Source organism: Rosa rugosa, chromosome 7, assembly GCF_958449725.1.
Source record: "Rosa rugosa chromosome 7, drRosRugo1.1, whole genome shotgun sequence".
Taxonomy (NCBI): Eukaryota; Viridiplantae; Streptophyta; class Magnoliopsida; order Rosales; family Rosaceae; genus Rosa; species Rosa rugosa.
The window spans coordinates 8,178,958-8,202,539 of NC_084826.1; the positions used below are offsets into that span (position 1 = coordinate 8,178,958).

Sequence of the window (23,582 nt, forward strand, 5' to 3'; positions counted from 1 at the left end):
TTTCTACTCAAACTTCAAAAAATCATTAAAAATAGCTGGAGAATCCGAAAAAATCACCGAAAATTGCTACGAACTCGTGGAAATGTCTACTTTATTCTTATGTAACTGAAAATAAAATTTTACCTACTAAAAAAAATTTCAAATATTTTTCAAGAGCTTTAAAACTAGTAAAATTGGATAAATTTTTTTTTTCTCAATAATAACTTTCCACTTTAAAATTTATAAATTTAAAATTCAGCTTGTCACAAACCTACAACACATGCTAGGCTTTATGGCAACACTGCTACAACACCAAGCATCAAATCGCATAAGAACATCTCGAGCCAATTCGTCCTATTAGAAACCTTGGGCCTGGAATCCCACCACCGCCACAAGTGCCACAACATCTGCACCATATCGTAATTGTTTAATTGAACCAAATCCAAATGAATTGTCTCGGATCCCATACCGCTATAAAGCCACGAGTGCCACCTTGGTGTAGCTGAACCAGGTTGGCTCCAAAACAAGCTCAAGCCCGCCACCACCACGGCCACCCGTGACATATATAGCAACTAACCACCTCTATAGACTTTGATCTCCAGAACTCGTGCCTTGAGGAGAATCAAATACCAGACATTGAGAAAGAAGATATCTCAAACCCTGCAGTCCAGAGCCACACCTAGATAATGTTTCAGCTTTAACCAATTGGAGATGTTGGGACTAACTGAAGGAGACAATTGCCTGCCACGATAAAGTCCAATAGCAACGCCACCCAAGAGAGGGAGCTGCGCTAGGGTTCCCATCTTTTTTATAAATGTTTTATTATGATGCAGTGTCACATTTCCAAAGAGTTATTGTCTGTCATATTGGTTATGCGCATAAGAAAGAAACATCTAAAAAAAGATAGACAACATGATAGTCAACTCTCAAGTTATATGTGTCACGCACGAGAGGGCTAGCATTTTTCTTGAGAGTTGAGAGACACATATAACCAATATGATAGACAATGACACTACTCAATTTAAAGACCGCCTATAAGTTCTTAAGTACACAAATGAGCATTTGGAAAGATGACAATTGTATTGATAATGAAAAATTCTTATCAAAAGATGAGTGGAAACCTGCTAAAAATGATGCAATTAGTATAGTTCTACGGTTGCTTGCTAATTGGTGATCGCATTAGTAAAATTTGACAAGAGCAAGCTGTTTTTATAAATATTTCAAATAATTTTTTATACTTAAGAATAGAGAATGCACTATTTTTTTTTTGGATCAAATCAACAACTCAGATACAGCAACCAGCCTATTGTGAGTCGATCTCCCACTTACAAAGAAGAAATTTATGCAACTAGATTAAATGGTATTGGGGGCAAGAATGCACTATTTTCGATACTTTATTTTTAGTATTTATTTTAGTTGGTTATATATAGAAAAAGTAATCTTGGATTGCCATAACAGAAAATAGGTTTTTCTTTTGGTTTTGTCACACACACACACACACTATTAGTATTAGTTGCAAAGGCTTTATAATATTCCAAGCCCAAACAGTTTTCTTGTCCAAAATTCTCCAGCCTACGCATCACTCTCTCGCTCCAAGATCTTTTACTACAAAACGAGCACCTGCCTCTCTCTGAGCTCCCCGATCTGGATGCTTCTCTCCTTCACATTCCGAGCAATTCTGATCTCCCATTCACCAATTCGCGATGGCTTTCATGGCGGTTTTGGAGTCAGATCTTCGCGCTCTCTCCGCCGAGGCTCGGCGTCGCTACCCTGCTGTCAAAGACGGCGCTGAGCACGCAATTATAAAGGTCTCTCATTCTCAAAACTCTTCATCATGTATAGAATTCATGCATATAATTGGTGTTGCTGGAAATTCAATTGCTTTGGTAGAGAAATGAATAGTTCTAAGTAAACTATAATACTCAGCGAAGTTGATCATATTGTAAGTAGAGGAATTGAAGCTTAGTAATGCTATCAGGTTAATCTCAATTTATGGAGCTGAAGCCGAATTAGTAATTTACGAGTTAGGAAAGAAGTAGTTCACAAGTTACTGTTGTGCAATCTAGTTAAGTTTTGCATTTCTTTGTAGTGTTAAAAAGCCGAATCCCTATCTTGCTTAGCAGTCAAGTATGGTTAAATCATTTATCATTATATGCAAATTCCTAGTGCATTGGGTCTTTTAAGTACTGTGCACTGTAGTTATTGCTGAAAGAAGTGAATTTCATTGGTTGGTTTCGGTGAGCGACCGAGATTGATTAGTTATATGTTTACTACTGTTCACTTTGCAGCTCCGTTCTTTGTCAAGTCCTGGTGAGATTGCGCAGAATGAGGACATATTGAGAATCTTCCTGATGGCTTGTGAGGTTAAAACTGTGAAGTTGAGTGTTATTGGACTGTCTTGTCTACAAAAGCTTATATCCCATGATGCTGTTGCTTCATCAGCTCTGCACGAGATACTTTGTACATTGAAGGATGTAAGTGCATGTTTATAATTGGGATGTGTTCTGTTCCAAACATTAAAATACTCTCAGAAACAATTTTTGGAGGGAAGTGGAAATATTTGGTGAGCTGATTGTGCATGTAAAGCTTCGTTTTTGTTAAGCTCTTGTTGTTGGCTCTGTCAAATTATTCTTTACTGTTGCTACTGCTATATTTTTCTTTATCTCCTGCTTACAGGGTGAATGCTTCTTCACCATACAATAGTTGCTGTTAATAAAGATTGCAATGTTAAAAGCCCTTTTAAGTATTCTAGCTTTACATCCTATGCTGCTATAAGAACAGATCTCGCCTGCCGAATATTAGTTTGAATATACTTCATATTTTAAAAGATTAGATGATATCTATTAATTTTTTTCCCTTAATAGTGAATAAATTAGAAAGTATTTGTCTCTTTATGCTTTCCTATTTGAATATCTTGATAATTTAAATAATCGTAGGTTCTCCATGAGATGATTGTTATTGCAAAGAAGAATCTTTCATTGAACACTTAACAGTTAATTGTTTTGAAATTTTCTCCATGAGATGAGCTCAATCATGTTTAAAAAAATTTAAGTTCAAAGATTGATACTAGCATAACCTTCTAAACGAAGACTTATCATTAATCGTTTGATTTTTTCCCCTGTGAGATGAGCTCAATTTATATGTGACCAATGTTGTAGGCTCCAATATTGGTTGAAGTGCATACCTTGACTTATTTATCATTGGATAAGAAAGATTTTTGTTGCCAAATGGTGAGTAAAAACAATTGTTCGCATCACTAATCATGCCACTGTCAAAAAAGGTTATGTTTCTGATGATAAATTCAGAATGCCCCTGACTGTTGAGCATGGTGCTTACAAAAGTCCCCCTACCCCCCCCCCCCCCCCCCCCGGCGCGGCCGCGAGCATCGGCACTGAAGTAGCTGATGCATTCTTGCTCTTGGTCATTCTATATATATGCGTGTGTCTATATATATATAATCTTTTAGTTATATTATTTGAGGAGTAGTACAGTTGCCCAGTTTGCTAATCCCATTCCTTGAAACCTTACGTGCTTATCTGTTTCTGGCAGCATGCTGAAATGACCGATGAGAGTGTTCAACTTAAGACCCTGCAGACTGTATTGATAATATTGCAGTCACCTTTACACCCTCAGAATGAGGTAACAAGCATAAGTTACATAACTTTTTATCATACTATTTTGAAATTTATGTCAGCATTTGACTATGGTCAATATAACGAGAAAAAGATTTCATTGCATCCCATTGTTTCAGGCCTTTTTGTTATTGAATGGTTATTGATTTAAATTTGATATATGTTGGGCCCTGGGGTCTCATACCCGTAATTGTTTTATAACATACAGGACGATATGGCTCAAGCTCTTGGTATATGCCTTCGGCTTCTCGAAAATAGGTCCCCTGACAGTGTGCGCAAGTAAGATAACATTATTTGGAACGCTATTAATTGTTGAGCTTGTGGTTGATTCATATACCTTTCTCTTTTGTTTTTTCCTGTTGTTTTATTCTTCTTTTCTTTTGCTACTTTATATTTGCACACATAATTCTTTCTTTTCAATCTCAAACCCATCTCAACTTGGAAATTTCCAGTACTGCTGCAGCTACTTTCAGGCAAGCTGTAGCACTGATTTTTGATCATGTGGTTTGCGCTGAGACTCTTCCTGCCGGCAAGCTTAGTTCTGGAGGTTACATCTCTCGGACCAGTCCAGTTAGTGGTGACGTTAGTTGCAGCATAAATCTTTCAGAGTATGTGACAAGTTGTAAGCAACAGCTCTGTAATTTTTCTGCATCATTATCTTGCTCATTTGTGTTTTGGTAAACTGTGACTAGTAAATGCCTGCAAATTGTATTTTCTCCATATCTCTGTTTCATCTGTGGTATTGTGTTGAAAAAGGAAAACTTTGTGGACTAGAAATTCTTACTGGTGGTTGCACTTTGGTTTTAATTGTTTTCCTCTACCATAGTTATATAACAAACCCAACATCGACAGGTCTTTGGATGGATCTGTTTCTGGACGGTCATCATTGATGAGGGAGACACTAACTAAAGCTGGAAAGCTTGGGCTTCGTCTGCTTGAAGACCTGACAGCTCTTGCTGCAGGTGGATCTGTATGTGCTGATTTAAAAGTTATTTATAAAGTTTCCTTAGAACCATAACTAGATCTTTCTATGTTGTGTTTATAAGTGTTGGGGATACAATTGTTATTGTTTTTTTGCTTTTCCCATTTGCCATATATGTGATGTTGTCAATAACGATGACATCGGCTTTTTCTGACAGGCAATCTGGTTACGTGTCAGTTCTCTACAGCGGTCCTTTGCACTTGACATACTGGAGTAAGAGATCTTGCTACCTGCGTCCTTTTTAACATAATAGTAGATACATGTGTCAAATTTACATCTCTACTATTTATTTAAGTCACGCTCCCTCTTCTCATGATTTTGAATCTGTTAGCTGTTGTGGGGTGAGGCCGGCTTCTAGTGTTTTCTGGTTGCTAGTCTCTATATTTCATTCTCAGCTCTAGTGTCATGGATTTCTATCCACTCCTTGTATTACTCTCTCAGTCTTTTGTCATAAAATGGTTTTTTCTTAAAAAAGAAAAAGAAAAAATCTCTCTCCATATTGTGAAACGTAGACCTACTAGGATGAATATTCTTTTTGGCATATGTGGAATAAGGTGGGGCAGAGTTAGAGGGTTCATTCTGTCCATCCTAACATACATTAACTCTAGTTAAAAATTTGCCTCCTGTAGCACCTCATATTATTAATTTTTTTTTTTAGAAACATGAATTTTATAGAAAAGAAGATCAAAGTACAAGAGAGAACAAGAAGTCCTCAGAACCTAAAAAATTCAAAACTAGTATACTAATTATGTCACTGCGGCTTTCCAAACTCCAATCTAGCAGTGAGAAGGCTGAAAGGGAGTAGCACCTCAAATTGTTCATCTCTAACCCTTATATTTAAAATTTTCCTTTGAAGCCTATGATGTTAGCTGTGATATGGGTGGTTTGGATGGAAAATAAATAAAAGGATCTTTGCAGCCTATGGTGGTGCCGAGTTGGAAGATCTTTTGGAGCGAGTGAAATTCTGGGCATCTTTATGGGACTGTATCTGGGAGTATAATAGTCTTTCCTCAATCCTTTTAGATTGGAAAGCAGTTGTAGTCTAGGGTTTTTTGTCCGGGCTGTTTTAGTTGCAGTCCAGCCTTTTGGTCTGATGCTCAAGCTGTCTCTCTCTCTCTCTCTTTTGGGGATTTAAACATACCCCGACTCTCACCATATAAGATTTACACTTTGAAGAGATTTTGTCAAGTTCTCCCTTAGTCCCTTGTCTTATTTGTGTAGTTATTTTAGATCTCATGATTGAATGTTACTCAGCTTTAAAACTGAAGTTGAACAGATCTAGAAAATTAAGTTTTATTGTAAGAAAAAACTTTGATATAGAAGATTCATTAAAGGCAGAAGGAATGAGAACTTGGAAGTCCTTTCCATCAGAGGGAGTACGAGGCTCATGATATCTCTTTTCAAGTATGTACAATGGTGCTATTTTATCTGCCAAAGGATTGAATGTCCAACTTGCTAGAGTTTTTGTTGCTTTTCTTTCCTCGGAAATTCGGTGGAAGCCAGTAGCACCTAACCGTTGCCAAAGAAAATACTAGTTTCCTCAAGTCCCGTTGAATATGTAATGTCGCAATATTTAATCAAGTGACTCCACATGGAAATTTATGCATAAAATTGGGAGGGGTCACGTAATATATTTGGTACATGATTGGTCATAATGAATTCCACTGAACATATAAAGAAGCTATCCCTAGTATAATGCCTGTGAAGTGTGTGTTAGACTGCTAAACAACAGAAAACAAATTCACAGGGACGTTGCAATCAAGAATTTGAAAGAAATTACGTTATTTTCAATTAAGATTACTCCTTGTATATTCTCCAGGTTTGTTCTGTCCAACTATGTGGCTGTTTTCCGAACCTTGCTTCCTTATGAGCAGGTGAGTTTAGCAGTGTCATGTCTAAGTATGTTTCCTTTGATTTGATACATTTGCTAGTGAAGTTTTCATAATTGTAATACTGCTGGAAACAGGTCCTGCGTTACCAGATATGTTCAATTCTAATGACCTCACTTCGTACAAATGCGGAGGTAATTTACGTATATAACATGTAGTCAAGTAATTTATTGGGGGCTTTTAGTGCTCTTTTGAAGAAACTTCAATGTGGCTTCTCTAAATCATGTTTAATGTCGAATCAGCTTGAAGGGGAAGCAGGAGAGCCGTCATTTCGACGCTTGGTCTTGCGGTCAGTTGCCCATATTATCCGGCTTTACAGTTCATCCCTTATCACTGAATGTGAGGTGTGTCCTGTATATGATTGTCCTAGCCAGGAAATGACATGCCAATGAAACTCTTAAGAAAGATAATGCAATTATAGTTGAACAAGAGAAATAATCAATTTAGTTATTGAAGTTTCACAAAAAAGTTCTATTAAACTCACACTTTGGCCTCTGAGGTTTGCTATTGAGTTGCCAGAATGTTGGGACCCATTTTCATTTCAAACTCACCCCTTCCCATTTGCTGGCATTTTGTTTCATGATCAATCTGCAGTTTCATGTTTTAGCATGTTAGACTCTTCGCTCCTTATTCTGTCCTCACAAGTCACCGTTGATTTTAAGGATTAAAAAACTGGCTGGAGCTTAATTTCCCAATCATCTCTTTCTCTAAATTTTTTTTTTTCTGTGGCATCAATGTACAACTAATATCCCAATTCCATTTGTTGTCTTATATTTAAACTTATTCAACCGCAGGTCTTCCTCAGTATGTTGGTGAAGGTCACATTTCTTGATTTGCCATTATGGCATCGTATTCTTGTTCTTGAGATCCTGAGGGTAACTTTGACATTGCAACATATACATATCTTTTTTCTTTATTTCTTGCATTACATATGAAACGTTATGTGATCCTTTAGTACTGTGAGTATTTTGTAATGTTCATAGTTTTGACAGGGCTTTTGTGTGGAGGCAAGGACATTGCGGATTCTTTTCCAAAACTTTGATATGTAAGTTTGCAGTTACCTTATCTATCCTTTTGTAATAATGTTTACACCTTTATTCTTTGGTTTATAGGATGAGTGAATTGTGTACATATGTGTGTGTGTGTGTGCGCGCGCGCGTGTGCTTATATTGCTCTATGCCATTTGTTACATGCACAGTGGCCCCTCCCGATTTGGTATAAATTTCATCTCATTTGATCACAATTTAGCCCAATCTATTTTCACAAGGTATTCTAGCTAGTGTACTGACATCCTACTTAACCCCTGTAGTCACACGTCCTTTTATGCACTTCGCTCTTGAGCACTTAAGTTCCTTGAGGGCTTTTAAGGATCTTCTGAAATGGTTATTTCTGCACCTTAATATCTTTTCATGTATGCCAGAATGTTGGCTACTAATGAGACTAGAGATTTCTTTGATCTTTTCTAGGTTAAAGCGTGCACTAATCATTCTTCTTTTACCCGAAGTTATGATTGTGGCGAACTCATTGTTGACTGTCATGTATTCTTTTTCTTTCCTTTTAAGGAAAGTTCTATTTTTTTAGCCTGTGTATACTTGAATCATAGGGTGCTTGAAGACTAGACTAGACTAGACCTCTGAAGGGTCAGGTTGATGTCTAATACATGCTAGAGTTGGGTCAGTTGAAGTTCCTCCTCATTCATTGGAAGGCAAGCATTGACCTATTAAGGTTATTATTGGTGGTTAAAAAAAAATGTTGACATCTAAGAAAGAAATGATTATTTCAGGGAGAATATCTATCATATTGAGTTATTTCCTTTTTAATGCAAGTTATGTTTCAAATCTTGGTTATGAAATGAAGTTTCTCAAAAGAATTATTGTGTATAAAGTACAAACTGATTTTTTCATCCTCATGTAGGAATCCTAAGCACTATTGAGTTATCGAGTTATTTTCTTTTTAATGCAAGTTATGTTTCAAATCTGGGTTACAAAGTGAAGTTTCTCAAAAGCATTGTGTATAAATTGATTTTTTTCATCCTCTTGTAGGAATCCAAAGCACTATTGAGTTATCAAGTTATTTTCTTTTTAATGCAAGTTATGTTTCAAATCTTGGTTATAAAGTTAAGTTTCTCAAAAGCATTAGTGTGTATAAATTGTTTTTTCTCATCCTCATGTAGGAATCCCAAGAACACCAATGTTGTGGAGGGCATGGTGAAAGCTCTTGCTAGAGTAGTTTCAAGTGTACAGGCAAGATATTATTCTTTATACTCCCTAGCCATATTGTTTAGTTGTTGGTCAGGATGGGTGTATGTGAGTCTATTTGTATGTTTTGAGATGGATAGATTGCTTTCATGGTAATTGTATGTGTTTGTTTGTCTTGAGACGAACTGCACGCCATCTCAGAAGCATGTTTGAAACAGGCCTTATATGTCTTACATGTGAAATCGTTCTTCCCATATCTTTATTGATACAGTTATGAGCATGTTCTATTTTACAACTTGCCCCACCCAAGGAATTCATGTCAGATCTTGTTAGTGTTTGTATTTCAATGCAGTGAGGTTTATCTGTAGTTGGCAGTGCTTTCTCTTGTCAGCTCAGTTGCATCTCAAATTTTATAGTGTAGACGGTCTTTGTGCTTTTTACAAGAATAAGGCCTGTGTTCTTACATATAATATAATATATGCCATTGGCTGAGAAACCTAAACACTACAGGTTCAAGAGACTAGTGAAGAGAGCCTGGCAGCTGTTGCAGGGATGTTTAACAGCAAAGCTAAAGGTAAATCACGTATTATATTATCATTTCGAACAATTAAACTGACGTCAACCAGAACACCGCAAAGACGGTATGATTTTCTTTGAATTAATGAGTGAAATGAAGGTATTGTGTTCTGATTGACAATTTGTTATTATGAATTTGAGTTAGAACATCATATCATTATTACTGATTATTTATTAAGACTGCTATTGGTAATAATTTGCCAACAGAGCTTTTTACAACTTAAGAATTTGTTAATCTGGAACTCACCATTCTAAAACTGAACATATTGTAAAAGAGGTTTTGGCTTTCAGTTTGATACATTTTGAACTAATTAAGGGTATCTGAGCCTAAGACACATATTTTAACGCTCTTAGTCGCCTAAAGTCTTGTTGGGGCAGGCTTAAGTGCAGGCTTTGCTCAAGCTAAATATAGGACTTGCAGTGACCTACTCTGTTTTTAAAATACCATAGACTGGTCGTTCTTTTTAAGGCATTGATTTGGACTGATCCATTGGGTGTCCATTGGTGCGCTATCACTAATACAAATCTTTAAACGCTCTGCCCTTTAAGGCCTCAAGTTTTTACCTTACAATTCATGATTGGCTTCCTATGGGAAACAATGTGCATTAAAGGTAGATTATGATTGGTTAAAAGAATATGGTTTGCTTGATTTGATTTATGTGGTACAACTTGTACAAGTATAAATTCTTTTGGATGTAAGGTATATATATAAACCTACAAGAATATTGCACTTCATCACTTGTTCTATTCCTCGCTGCACAAGTTAACCATATTCACGATATACAGGAGTTGAGTGGAGCCTTGATAATGATGCATCCAATGCTGCAGTATTGGTTGCTAGTGAAGCTCATTGTATAACCTTGGCAGTTGAAGGTCTGCTCGGTGTTGTCTTCACAGTAGCTACATTGACGGATGAAGCAGTAGATTCCGGAGAGGTATTTATCATCTTTTTTCGGACATTCTAATATTCTTAAAGCCATTGAATTAAGAGTAACATTTTATGTGACAAAGCCCTGTCTACTAGATTGAATCCCCCAGATGTGACTATGATCCACCTGCAAAGAAGACTGGAAATGCTGCTCTTCTCTGTCTCTCAATGGTTGATTCATTATGGTTGACGATACTAGATGCGTTCTCCTTTATTTTGTCAAGGTTGGACTCTTCTAATAAAGCATGTACATATATTAAATTTTGCCTTATTTCTTCTAAGTAATAACTTTCGTGAAATAAACTTTGAATTGAAGGTCACAAGGTGAGGCTATTGTGTTGGAAATACTGAAGGGATATCAGGCCTTCACCCAGGTAACAAAAACTTTGACTTATTAACTTGGCGTGTTGTCTACCATTTTCATTTTCAACTATTTTTAATTGATCCCTTACCCCGCATGTTTTTCAACTTTGACTTATTAACTTGGCGTGTTGTCTACCATTTTCAACTATTTTTTATTAATCCCCTTACCCCGCATGTTTTTCAAGTTATTCTTTTTTCTTTTCTGTTGTTGACGTGCATTTCCCTGCCAAAGTTTCATGACTCCCTTTGTTCTAAATTATGATAAGTGAATGATGGTTTGCTTGCAATACAGGCATGCGGAGTTCTTGGTGCTGTAGAACCTTTGAACTCCTTTTTAGCATCACTTTGCAAATTTACAATCATTTTCCCCGTTGAAGCAGAAAAAAGGAGGTAGCCTTTTCTAGATATCTTGTTTTAAGTACATGTCTTAATTAGGCGACTGAGAATATTAAACTCCGGGGTTTACATTGAGATTTCAGCATTACTTTACAATCTCCTGGGTCCAAACGGTCTGAACAAGTAGTTGATCAAAGGGAAAGTGTTGTTCTCACTCCTAAGAATGTCCAGGTAGACAGTCAGGTCCATTTTATTTCTGTATACAATGCTATTGTTACAATTATTCCTTGTTTGTGTTGTCATAAGTAATTTGTACATGGATTCTGATAAAAAATTTATTTTCCTATTCAGGCCTTAAGAACTCTCTTCAACATTGCTCATAGATTACACAATGTGTTGGGCCCATCCTGGGTTTTGGTATGTTGTACTTTCGTGTTCGTCTAGAAAAACATAGAATGCATACTTATATCATCTTTGCCATTAATTTACTGCAGGTATTAGAAACCCTCGCAGCCCTAGACCGCGCAATCCATTCTCCGCATGCTACCACACAGGTAATCTTGGCAAATGCTTATCAATAATTCTTGCAGTTCAGAATTGTATTGCATTGCAATGTGCACGGATCATTATATTGAATTACTTGTATGGCCTTGCAACCAATTCCTCCATAGTTTCTTTATTCATTTTAAACCTATACAACTGTATTTGAAATTAAATGGGTTTATGTCTACAATTAAATGTTTAATAATGCACTTTGATACAAAGAAGCATTGATTGGCCTTTCTTACAACAACTATCATTTGAAGATGGTTCAATTCTAATGTGATAATCCAATGGTCTTCTGGATGGGTTAATTGCTATACATAAAATTAGTATGGCCTTAAAAGGGGGAGGATGGTATTAATTGATGCTAAGATCTTCTAGTTCATTTTTGCTGATGGATACAAGGATATCAAATATAGTATCCAATGGTTGAACATAGTAAGGGCGGGGGGAATGCTTTGGGTCTGGGTTACTCTGGAGCATAGCGGGTTGGGTGGTGTGTGGACAAGCAAGGTATGGTCATTCAGTTACTTTGTTGTTTTGAAGGTATAGGCATGTTCACAGGGCTTTGGAATTCCATGGTGGATTATTAGAAGAGAGAAAATCACCAGTTGAACCTAAGACCAGGCAGACAGTGACATAACAAAAATCCTTCAATTCCGTAGTGTGGTTATTATTATTATTATTTTTTGAATAACCATAGTGTGCTTATTTACCAATCACATCTATATTGAATTATTGATGTCTCCCAATCAGATCAGTTTGTGATTTGCTGTCTGAAAGCTTGGTTTCTCCTCTGTACTAATAATTCCTTTTCGAAAGATCAGCTGCAAATTATGGCAATTGTGTGCATCTTTTAGCTTTCATTGGGTGATTCATCTTAACTCGAGATGCATATCTCTGCAGTTGTCTTGATGACTTCTTGTCCACTAACATTCTGGCTCTATGCTCTAATAAATTTTCATTTTCTTTCTCAAAAAAAAAAAAAAAAAAAAAAAAGATTTCCCAACTCTGCAGTTCTTATTTTTTTATTTGCAAGTCTCTAGTTATAGTTATTTACCTTAAATAGTCATTTATTACCCGATGTAAGGTTTTAATTATGTCGGTTTAATAGTTTTGGTTTGACAGGAGGTGTCCACGGCTGTGCCAAAACTTACAAGAGAATCATCTGGTCAATCCAGTGACTTAAATATTCTTTCATCCTTGAATTCTCAGGTAAACCATGAAAAACCTTTGCCTTTCTGATAGCCTTTTGCCTTTCTGATAGCCTTTCAAAGTAATATTCCCTGGAGACCTATAGGCAATTCATTTGTTCAGTTTTAAGCTTTTCCGTTTTCTTCTCATTAACAAAAATTAATGGACCTGTGTGTTACAAAATGTAAAAGTACAATGCAGTGTTGTCTAAAACCATATTCATTAAATTCTTTTTGTAGTCCCATCTTTCAATTTTCATATAATTTAATTCTTTCATTATGAATTGAAAATAAGTTTTTGTTTAAGTATCAATTTTTTCTAATAGGAAAGCTGTTTGGGTCCTTATGAAGCTCTTTTCATATTTGTATACATGTGTGCATGTGTTTTCTATTACTATCTAGTATCTACAGTACATGCTCTGACTTTATGCTTTCCTCCACTGTGCAAAGCTGTTTGAGAGCTCAGCACTGATGCACATATCTGCAGTAAAATCCCTTCTTTGTGCACTGGGCCAACTGTCACAGCAATGCATGGCTGGGATTTCAAATGGATCTGTACCTGCTTCAAGTCAAAAAGTTGGAAACATAAACTTTTCAGTGGAGAGAATGATATCCATCCTAGTCAATAATCTACACAGTAAGTAATGTCAGTGAATCTGCAATACAAAGTCATAATTGAATGGTTTTCCGTTCAGTGATGTATGTTAATCATAGAGGTTTGTTCAAAGGAAATGTTTGCTGCTCTACAAGTGTTACCATCATTTAGATCGAAAAGATGTGGTAGTAAAGTATGCATTGCATGTGTTACTAACTTACTAGTGAAATAGTTGTGTTCACCTCTTGTCAGTTTGTAAGCTAAAATGTAGTAGATCTGTAATAGTTGCTAAAAATGTTGAAGCGAATCTTCACTGGTACATTTTTTTTTTCCTTTTCAATTCTTCACAGTTCTTCGAAAATGTTTACATCTTTTTTCCTATTTTTTTTTTCCTTAACTAAACTTTGTTTTGAGTATGGATCCTTTTCATTTTCTCATTTCTTAGCATAACTATCTGAGACATGCAAGATTATAATATCTTAGATCTTACTTTGACAGTTATCTATATCGGTAATTTTATATGTATATGTTTGTTTATTTATGTAGATGATTTCTTAGACTAAGCTATTGTTCTGTTTTAGTATTGAATTTTTGGTATGATATCTGTCTTTTCTGACTTATCAAGGTAATTGTTCTTATGGACCATATTCAAACTAGTTAGAAATTGGTCTCTGTAAGACTTGATTTCCTGATCTTAATAGTATAATCATTATCATCTCTTTCCTCTTTGTTTAAATGACTGTAAATGGGTGTATGATATATACTGGAATCCTTCTAGTTGAATATAAGAAATGTGAATGCATAAAATGTATTGCTGGTTTGATCTGTAATTGACGTGCTTCTGTATTGCAGGAGTGGAGCCATTGTGGGATCAAGTTGTTGGCCACTTTCTTGAGGTGATCAAAGTCAAATTTGTCTTCAAACATATTTTTTTGCCTTTTTCCTCTGTCCTTGTTTAACACTTTTATATCTTACAGCTTGCAGAAAATTCTAACCAGCATTTACGTAATATGGCCCTTGATGCATTAGATGAATCAATATGTGCTGTTTTAGGTTCAGACAAGTTCCCAGACAACACAACAAGCAGATTCAATGGCTCATCTCAGAGTGTGAGAACTTTCACCTCCTTATGGCCGAGTGAAATTAGTTACTGAATTAATGACCTACTTGTCATTTTCATACCTCTACAGATGGATACTGGGGTTACAGATTTGGGATCACTTGAGTGTGCTGTCATATCTCCACTAAGGGTTCTTTATCTTTCTACTGGTGTTGACTCACGTACTGGATCTTTGAAAATTCTTCTGCATGTTTTAGAGGTAATATGTAATTTACATGAAATTATTTCATGTTTTCTTTCGTATGTGTATCTTGGTCCCTAGCCTGTGTTCATAATGTCTTATTACTGACACCACTAAATTTTACAGAGGCATGGGGAGAAATTACACTACAGTTGGCCAAATATTCTTGAAATGTTGAGGTTGCCTTAAGTTACTTTCCTTTCCAGTCATCCGTTCTGTTTGTGGTTCTATTTTGTTTCACTTCAGTCTCCTATGTATTTTATTTTGTAAGGTCTGTAGCGGACTCTTCAGATAAGGAACTCATTACTCTGGGCTTTCAGGTTAGTAAAAGATCTGAGCTATTTAGGAAATGAATTACGTAATTTGGAGCTCTCCTTATGGAATACAGACGTGCACCAAAATCTATTTTGAAACATAAAGTCTATTAAGTAGGCGCTGATACAGTGGTACTCTTCAGAATTTCTTAGGGCAACTCTCAAAGAATCTAATTGGAGCCCTTACATCTCCATGATAAACGCTTTTTGGAGTCATCCTTTATGATTTTGAATTTTGTTCTCTCATAATATCTGACCCAGAAAAGATTGTTCGACAACTAGTTGCAGATTGTAGCCTCTCTTATGTCTTATATATATATATATATATAAATATATATCTGTTTATTACTAGATATCCCTTGTGTTTGCAACCTGACAGCTGCTCTTGCTTCAGTCCAACAGAACCATGCTATTATGAAGAACTATATATATTATTATATTTAGTGGTCTTGTCGGTCATGTAGGTTCAATTTCCTTGCATGTTCTTTTTTGTAGTGCCTGCGGGTGATTATGAACGACGGACTTTCTACTATACCTGCAGACTGCCTTCAAGTGTAAGGCTCCAAACTTTGGCTATTACACATATGCACATACACACTTGTGCATAGAGAAAAGTATGTGTGGATTTATATGTGTAACAATTGCTCAGCGTTGGTCCTGCAACATGAACAACTATGATTACCACAATTGGACACCTAATAGGATTGTGTGAGTGATGCATCTATGTTGCAGATGTGTAGATGTGACTGGAGCATACAGTGCTCAAAAGACAGAGCTGAATATAAGTCTGACAGCAATAGGCCTCTTATGGACAACAACTGACTTTATTGTGAAAGCTCTAATCCATGGACCTGGGGCGGAGAAGAAAACAGGTTAGACCATCATTGTTGCTGTCAGCCCATCAATTAAACTGTGTCAAAAATGTGCAAAAACTGAACCTATCTGAAATATTACAGGGATTTCTGATGTGCATCCTATTCTAAAGCAGTTGGATGGTGACATACCAAAAGAACAAACAATCAATGGCTCAGATAATGCCAATGAGCAAGTTCCCTCATTAACTATAGTTGACAGTGACAGGCTGCTTTTCTCTGTTTTCTCATTACTTCAAAAGCTTGGAGCCGATGAGAGGCCAGAGGTGGGTAACATGTTTTTTAATCAACTTTCTTTGTTCATTCTATGCTTGTGGTTTCTCATGTTTTTTAATCAACATGGTTTCTCATGTTGGTAGATTAAGAAACATCTATATTTCTTGCAACTTTTGCATAATTTCATTTTCCCCTCGCAAGTATGCCTGAATTCTATATAGTATTTTGGAAATATGTTTTGGTCTCATTTACATTGTTTGGTAATTTCTTTGTCTTAGTGACATAGATTGCAACCCTTCTTCAACGCCTTGGACATGTGACAGTATCCATGATAGTGTAAATTTCTCTTAAGCTGTGGCTATATATACATAAAGATTTGATTTTTGTTGAATTTGTGTAATTTTTAATACAATATCATATAAAGATTTGATTTTTGTTGAATTTATGTAATTTTTAATACAATATCATACTCATCTCTTACCCTTTATTTAATGAACTTTTACAGTGTTACATCTGATTTTGTTTTCAGACCTTTGTATTGTACTATATAGCCCCTCCAATGAAGGAGCTTGAGCAGTATTACTGGAATAGCTGTTTTATTCCACCATTGATACTGAACTTTTTATTTCAGGTTAGAAATTCAGCGGTCAGGACATTGTTTCAGACACTTGGAAGTCACGGGCAAAAACTTTCGAAAAGCATGTGGGAAGATTGCCTTTGGAATTATGTGTTTCCTACACTAGATCGTGCTTCTCACATGGTTTGTTACTACACTTGATCGTGCTTCTCACATGGTTTGTTAAAGTAGTTGTGAAAGATATAAAAGACTTATCTGGTCATGGACTGATGTGATTTGAATTGCTTGTCCTCAGGCTGCAACTTCATCGAAAGATGAATGGCATGGGAAAGAACTTGGAACTCGAGGAGGAAAAGCAGTTCATATGCTCATACATCACAGGTATATAGCTTTAGAGAGAGATATACTCTTTCCTTCCTTTGAAAAAAAGAAATACTACTGACTAAATCTACAATTCATCAATAAGGAAAATTTTTAAAAATAATTTAGTAATTTTGTTATTGAATGAAATTGCAGTCGCAACACAGCTCAGAAACAGTGGGATGAGACATTAGTACTTGTCCTTGGTGGTGTAGCCCGTATTCTACGCTCATTCTTTCCTTTTCTTAGAAGTTTAAGCAATTTTTGGTCAGGTAACTTACGCTTGAATCTGATAGATGAGATATTTGTTGTTATATTAATATTGATGCCAATCCTACAGATAACACCTGATGTATCACCCTGCAGGATGGGAGTCTTTGCTTTTATTTGTGAAGAATAGTGTATTAAATGGAAGCAAAGAGGTTGCGCTTGCTGCAATAAATTGCTTACAGACACCTATTCTTTCTCATTCTTCCAAGGTGATGATAATTTAAGGAACCAGGTTACTCTTATGTTTGTAAACTAGGTTCTTATAATTGTCTCTTGTCTCTCCTAATTTTTCTGTTATCTTTGTTTGTTTTCCCTTATGTAAGAACGAATAATATTTTATTAACTATGAAAAGTAAAGTACAGAAATTAAATTGGGACTTCCAAAAGAAGCATGCTTCCTGCAATTTTATGAGAACAATTTATAGAATGTCATTTCGTATCTGATGTCAATCAGGGGAACTTGCCGATGCCTTATCTTGAATCAGTACTTGATGTTTACGAGCTTGTTCTTCAAAAGTCAACAAACCTGAGTGGAAATGCAGCCAGCAAGGTGAAGCAGGAGATTTTGCACAGTCTTGGTAATGCTTTAATTCAACTCGACTCTGTTAAACATACATGAATGGATGGTGGAGGCAATGACATATCAATCCAGATATATGCCCTTCGTTATCATGAATTAAACTCTTAACATGCTTAGCATAGCTGCACATCCAATTTTGTGTTTGCTACTTTTACCTTCCGATTAAGTAAACCATCTTTTTATGTGGCTTTATGAACTTCTAACAGGGGAACTATATGTGCAAGCACAAAGGATGTTTGATGATCGGTTGTATACACAGTTGCTTGCAGTCATACGCTTGGCAATGAAACATGCCATAGTTGCCAACGATAACTGTGAAACTGAATATGTAAGTGATTCTTAACCCCACCCAAAACCACGAAACTAACCATCGTTTATATATAATGGAGTGGTGTTCATCTGGTCATTAGGTGACCAAGGATTTTGTGGTCACCCACCTTTGGATTTAATTAAGGGCTTGATGCATGCATTTAAAATTTTTAATGTCAACCCTTGATATTATATCCAGGGGTGGGTGACCACAAAATCCTTGGTCACCTAATGACCAGATGAACATCCTTGATATATATTGTAGTATAATTTATCACCCTAAAAGTAAGTAGCTCAAGAGAACCCTGTCTGACAGTCATTGTTGTGCTTTCGAATAGTGGACACTCTCCTTATAGCTATGAGCTATCAGGAAAGTTTAGACCATACATTATTACTACCAGCAGTACCAGGGAACAAATTGATAAGGTTTTATCCATCTTATATGGCATTATGAGAAAATGACCTTCTCACTTTTCTCCAGGGAAATGTTCCACCTGTACTACGTACTGTGCTTGAAATCATTCCAATGTTATGTCCAACTGAGCGCATTTCTTCAATGTGGCTTATTCTTCTTCGGGATTTATCTCAATTTCTGCCAAGACTGAATTCTACCGTACAAATTGAGGAAGATGATGCAGAGGAAGCTAGCACTAGTGACCGAGTTCCAGGTATAGAATTGGCTTTTCTCCCAATACATTTGACTGTCAACTGTAGCTAAAGAAAATTTTGAATTTACTTTTGCAGATACTCACTCGAAAATAAAACATGAAAGACCTAATGGGACGGCTTCGATGACTCCAGGAGTAGGAGATTCTCCTAGTTCTAGATTAAAGACATCCGTAACAACCTGCATTCCTAATTATATGTTTGCGGAAAAGCTTGTTCCCTTGTTGGTAGATCTTTTCCTACGGGCTCCAGCAGTTGAAAAGTATATCTTGTATCCTGAAATTATTCAAAGTCTTGGGAGGTACTGAAGGCTCTTTCGTCTAATGCTAAATTTATTCTGTTGCGAATAGACTGCTTTAGAAAAGGTTGACAGAAAGAGACATTTAATGGAATTGAGGTGTATAAGTTAATATTAAACTCTCTAGAAAGTGAAAATTCGGGCAAGACCTGTTGTAATCTGCCTAATCTATGATTACAAGGACCTATTCCTTATTGTTAGGTGAAGATGAAAGGTTTCTCTGCCCTTGTCTAATAGATGGGTCAAGGGCAGGCTTGTTAAAGACTATCATATGCTCTGTATATCATTCATATGATAAGTTTAAAAATAAAACAAAACGACTTGGATATTTGGGAAGATTTGGTCAGATAATACCTGTTATGGTTGATCTTGTTTTCATAATTAAACGCTTTTTCACTAGCAAATGACAGCATCATACTTTTGTCTCAGGTGTATGACTACAAGAAGAGACAATCCAGATGGTTCTCTTTGGAGATTAGCTGTTGAAGGCTTCAATCGCATTCTTGTTGATGATGCCAGCAACTCGACTGTAAATGCTGCATCAGATTCAGGTGCTAGTAAGCCTGCAAGAACACGTATATGGAAGGAAGTTGCTGATGTTTATGAAGTATTCCTTGTGGGTTATTGTGGCCGAGCTCTTCCTTCTGATTCGTTCTCAACAGTGGATGTAAAAGCTGACGAGTCCCTTGAGATGACTATCTTGCACATTCTTGGCGACAAGATTTTGAAGTCACCAATTGATGCACCTATCGATGTAATTTTTCTCACCTGACATAATACTGATAGTAGATTCTCATAATGTATAGTTCTAACAGTGTACATATTGCATGCTGTTTAGTGCCAGTGCCTAGTGCCTAGTGTTGATGCTCAGATGAGTTAATAGTAACAGGTTTGGATGATGGTAGTAACATCTTTAGGCATATCTTAGTGTTGAATTATGTTGTAGAAAAATACAATAGTAACTGCTAATGGGCTATTGAGGTTGTTTGAGCAACTCATGTAATCCTTGACCTCATTGAGTAGCTTTCTCGAGATCAGAACCGAATTGCACAAAGGCTTCTAATTTTTCAAATTGCTCCAATTTCAACCTCTTGTGATATGAGTCTGATGGAGGGTTCCCATATCTTGTCCTATTTTGTAACCTCTGCTGGTTATTTTGGTCATATATCGTTTGTTTGGGTTCAAGATTTGAGCTCATTGTCTACTGGTCCTTGGTGTACACATTTACCGTCCTTTCCCCATCTTAATCATGTTAAAATACATATTACCTGCATGGCGTTATTTCATTATGGGTCTCGCACAACTGTCTTCTATTTCAATATGTTCTAATAGAATGGCTTTGATTTTGACAGATTTTGCAGCGTCTCGTTTCCACCTTGGACCGTTGTGCTTCACGTACTGGTTCTTTACCTGTTGATTTTGTGGAACGTATGCCTTCCCACTGCAGCAGGTTTTCCTTGATTTGCTTACAGAAGTTGTTTTCCTTGAGCAGGTAATTTGTTGTATAGAGTTTTTGTTCTACTTAAACTGCACCTTCCGATAGTGTTAATTTCATTGTTGCTCCAAGCAAGTAATGGTCGACCTTTTTATTTTCTTGCATTTTAGGATAACTTTATGCAAACCTTTGACTAACAAAAGAACAAAAAAGATGATTGGGAAACGATCGATGACTTAAAAAGAAGAGTACAATCATCATAGTGATCTTTCTTTCTTTTTCTTTTTTCCCCTACTTTTTTCTCTACCAGTGTTCCTGCTCATTACTATGTTTTATTTGTTGTTCCATTTTCTTCCAGACTCCCAAACATAGTATTAACCATTAAAGTATAGACCTTCTTATACCCATTTTATTTTTAATAAGATGTAATCTCACAGTGTTATTATGTTATCAGTTATGACACCAAAGACCATGATTGGAATTCAGCGAGAGCTGAGGTGAGTAAAATTGCAATCATGGTACTGATGATGAGATGTGAATACATCTTAAGCAGATTTCTGAATGACGAAAATGATTTAGGTACGTCGTCATGTAACTTATTTGAAGTTATCTTCCTAGTCTCATACTTCCTTTTAAATAAAAAATCTTATTCTCTTCTACTGTCATAGGTCTCTTAAGTTCATTTTACCTTCCAGATTGTACACCTTTAAGCCATCCAACTATTCCTGCAGGTGGACGCCCATTGCCAGCAGCAAGGCTTGAAGAAATCATATATGTTCTTGAAGAGTTGGGCCGACTAGTAATTCATTCAGATACTGCATCCATTCTTCCCTTGCAACCATATTTGAAAGGTGCCCTATCGAGAGAAAAGAATCATGATAACCGTTTGCACCTTCTTGTTCTATTTCCATCCTTTTCTGAGCTCATAGTGTCAAGGTGAGAATAATCTTTTTTTTTTTTTTTTTTTTTTTCTTTTTGCCAAAATGATTAATTATGTACAAAATACAAATGGTACACTGTTGAAAAGACAGAAAAGTGGACAGTGAAATATGGGCAGGGGCATTAACTCCCAATGAATGTTCATAAACAACATGGCGTTTGGTTCACTTACATATTACCAAGTCATAAGCTCATAGAGCGACTGTGGGGCTGACCACACTATAATAATAGTAGAATTCTCTTCTAGGAATACTTGAATAGTTGAATATGTCATAAAATACTTGGCAAAGAAACATTACTATATAATTCTTCGTAACCGTTATTCTAGTGTAGATCAGTGTGATCACAGCTAAATCTTTTGGATAATTTTGTCAAACAGAGAAGCAAAAGTAAGAGCATCGGTGCAAGTCTTGTTTAGACTCATCAGCAAAGAATTGTCACTTGAAAGAGTTTCCCTTACCAGTCAAGCTGTGGAAGAATCTCAAAGGATACAGCAGTCCTAATTTAGTTCCATGATCTACAATGGTTTACTTTGTTCAATACAAGGTTTCTTGAGGATTTTTTTTTTCCTCCTCGATTTTTCAGTTATATTGTCTGTGTACATTATATCAAATTTGTTGTATGAAAACAGTTACCTCAGCATGATGTGTTGAGGAACCAATTTTTGATTCTTTGGTGTAAAGGCTGTAAAGAGTTCTCTTTATAGAAACCACTAAAAGGGCAATGCCAAGCCTTGCGAGATTATGTTGAATGCGTCACTGTTTGAGTTTGTGAACATGATGAATCACAACAATTGCATATGTATAATGTTCACATTAGGCTGAATTACTTCACGAGGTGTTTTACTCATGAGTACAATCTTCTTGGTTACCAACTTACCAACAATTCCTAGATTCCGTTGGTATTTCTCAGTAAAACAAAAACAAAATGTGAAACTCAAAGGAAGAACGGTTGTTGTGTTCCAATTGTACTCACGTATTAAATTTTCGTGTCATTATACTCGCCTTGGTTCAAGCTGTAACATCTACCATGCCTATTTATGCAATGCAAACTGCTAAACTCCCTATTTCTGTGTGCAATTCCCTGGATAAACTGTCTAGAGATTTTTTATGGGGTGACTGTGATGAAAAAAAGAAAGTTCATATGATAAATTGGGACCTTGTTTGCAGGCCTAAATCGAATGGTGGTTTGGGGTTGAAGAAAGCTGTTCATATGAATCAGGCTATGTTAGCAAAGATCGGTTGGAGAATGTTTCAGAAAGATAATGGGCTTTGGTGCGATGTTCTCAACAAAAAGTATGTGAAATCCCAATTTCTTTTCCATTCTAATTACTCTTGTCCTTCTGGGTGTTTTAGTTCCTGGAGGGGAATTGTTTATGGGGCTAAATTGCTTACTCAAGGCCTTTGTTGGAGGGTTGGTGATGGCTCGCTCATTAATTTCTGGTATGATAATTGGTTAGGAACAGGACCCCTAATTCAGAAAATTTCAAATACCTCTGCTATTGATCTTCATCTTAAGGTCAATGACTGCTGGAATGATGTGGGATGGGACATGAACTTTTTAAGCTCAGTTCTTGATGAAAATACCATCAATGAAATTGTTAGAATTCCTGTCAATTTTGATGGCGGTGGGGTTGATAAAATGATTTGGGGAGCTAATTCCAATGGGAAATTTTCAATGAAATCTGCTTATCTCTGCTTAATTCAGCATGAAAACTTTGCTTTATTTCCTTGGGAGTATATTTGGCGTTTATCTATCCCTCCCAAATTATGGTCTTTCTTTTGGTTGGTTTGTCATGGTAAGCTGCTATCTAATGTAGAAAGGGCTAAGAGACATCTTACTGTTGATCCAAGTTGTTCTTACTGTCCTAATTGTCCAGAAACTTTGCTACATTTGCTTAGAGATTGCCCCATGGCTCAATGTATATTGAATAAGATTATGTGCTCTGACTCAATTGCTAGGACTTGGAACCTAGATTGGAATGGTTGGTTGCATGCTAACACTCATTGCAAACTTCGTTGTTATGGTGGCCTGATGTGGGTAAATATCTTTATTTTCACATGTTGGTTTATTTGGAAATGGAGATGCAAGAGAATTTTTGATAGTGAGTTCCGGTGCCCTTTTGATCCTGTTACTGTTATTTTGGATACTGTGACTGAATGGGGTCGTGCTCATACTTGTGACACTCGTGTCATTGAAAAAGCTGCTGTGACTGTTAAATGGACTAAGCC

General features: G+C 36.3%; 1 protein-coding gene across 2 annotated transcripts; it reads left to right on the top strand.

Annotated features, from left to right (window-relative positions):
* The first annotated feature begins 1,507 nt into the window (after positions 1-1,507).
* LOC133719934 (uncharacterized) lies at positions 1,508-22,200 on the top strand. Of its 2 annotated transcripts, XM_062146125.1 has the most exons (44): positions 1,508-1,787; positions 2,268-2,453; positions 3,529-3,618; positions 3,820-3,890; positions 4,064-4,219; positions 4,464-4,581; positions 4,751-4,806; positions 6,413-6,467; positions 6,560-6,616; positions 6,725-6,826; positions 7,277-7,357; positions 7,475-7,527; positions 8,656-8,725; positions 9,191-9,254; positions 10,043-10,191; positions 10,281-10,408; positions 10,501-10,558; positions 10,840-10,937; positions 11,027-11,114; positions 11,235-11,300; positions 11,378-11,437; positions 12,555-12,641; positions 13,070-13,256; positions 14,067-14,110; positions 14,192-14,323; positions 14,405-14,533; positions 14,642-14,694; positions 14,787-14,835; positions 15,325-15,383; positions 15,562-15,701; positions 15,786-15,967; positions 16,549-16,677; positions 16,790-16,875; positions 17,011-17,126; positions 17,221-17,333; positions 17,579-17,702; positions 17,911-18,032; positions 18,495-18,681; positions 18,758-18,980; positions 19,407-19,731; positions 20,330-20,469; positions 20,867-20,991; positions 21,144-21,348; positions 21,731-22,200. In XM_062146125.1, exons 1-44 carry the CDS (start codon positions 1,683-1,685, stop codon positions 21,852-21,854), a joined length of 4,992 nt encoding a protein of 1,663 aa, XP_062002109.1. In that variant the 5' UTR covers positions 1,508-1,682; the 3' UTR covers positions 21,855-22,200. The 2 variants fall into 2 exon arrangements, with proteins under 2 accessions (XP_062002109.1, XP_062002110.1); XM_062146126.1 differs by lacking the exons at positions 1,508-1,787; positions 2,268-2,453; positions 3,529-3,618; positions 3,820-3,890 and having other exon boundaries at positions 4,111-4,233.
* Positions 22,201-23,582: the final 1,382 nt, after the last annotated feature.

Coding starts and splice junctions, on each gene's coding strand:
- LOC133719934 (XM_062146125.1), top strand. CDS start 1,683: ATGGCTTTCATGGCGGTTTTGGAGTCAGATCTTCGCGCTCTCTCCGCC. Junction 13,257..14,066: donor CCTAGTCAATAATCTACACA/GTAAGTAATGTC, acceptor TCTGTATTGCAG/GAGTGGAGCCATTGTGGGAT. Junction 17,703..17,910: donor GGAGATTTTGCACAGTCTTG/GTAATGCTTTAA, acceptor AACTTCTAACAG/GGGAACTATATGTGCAAGCA.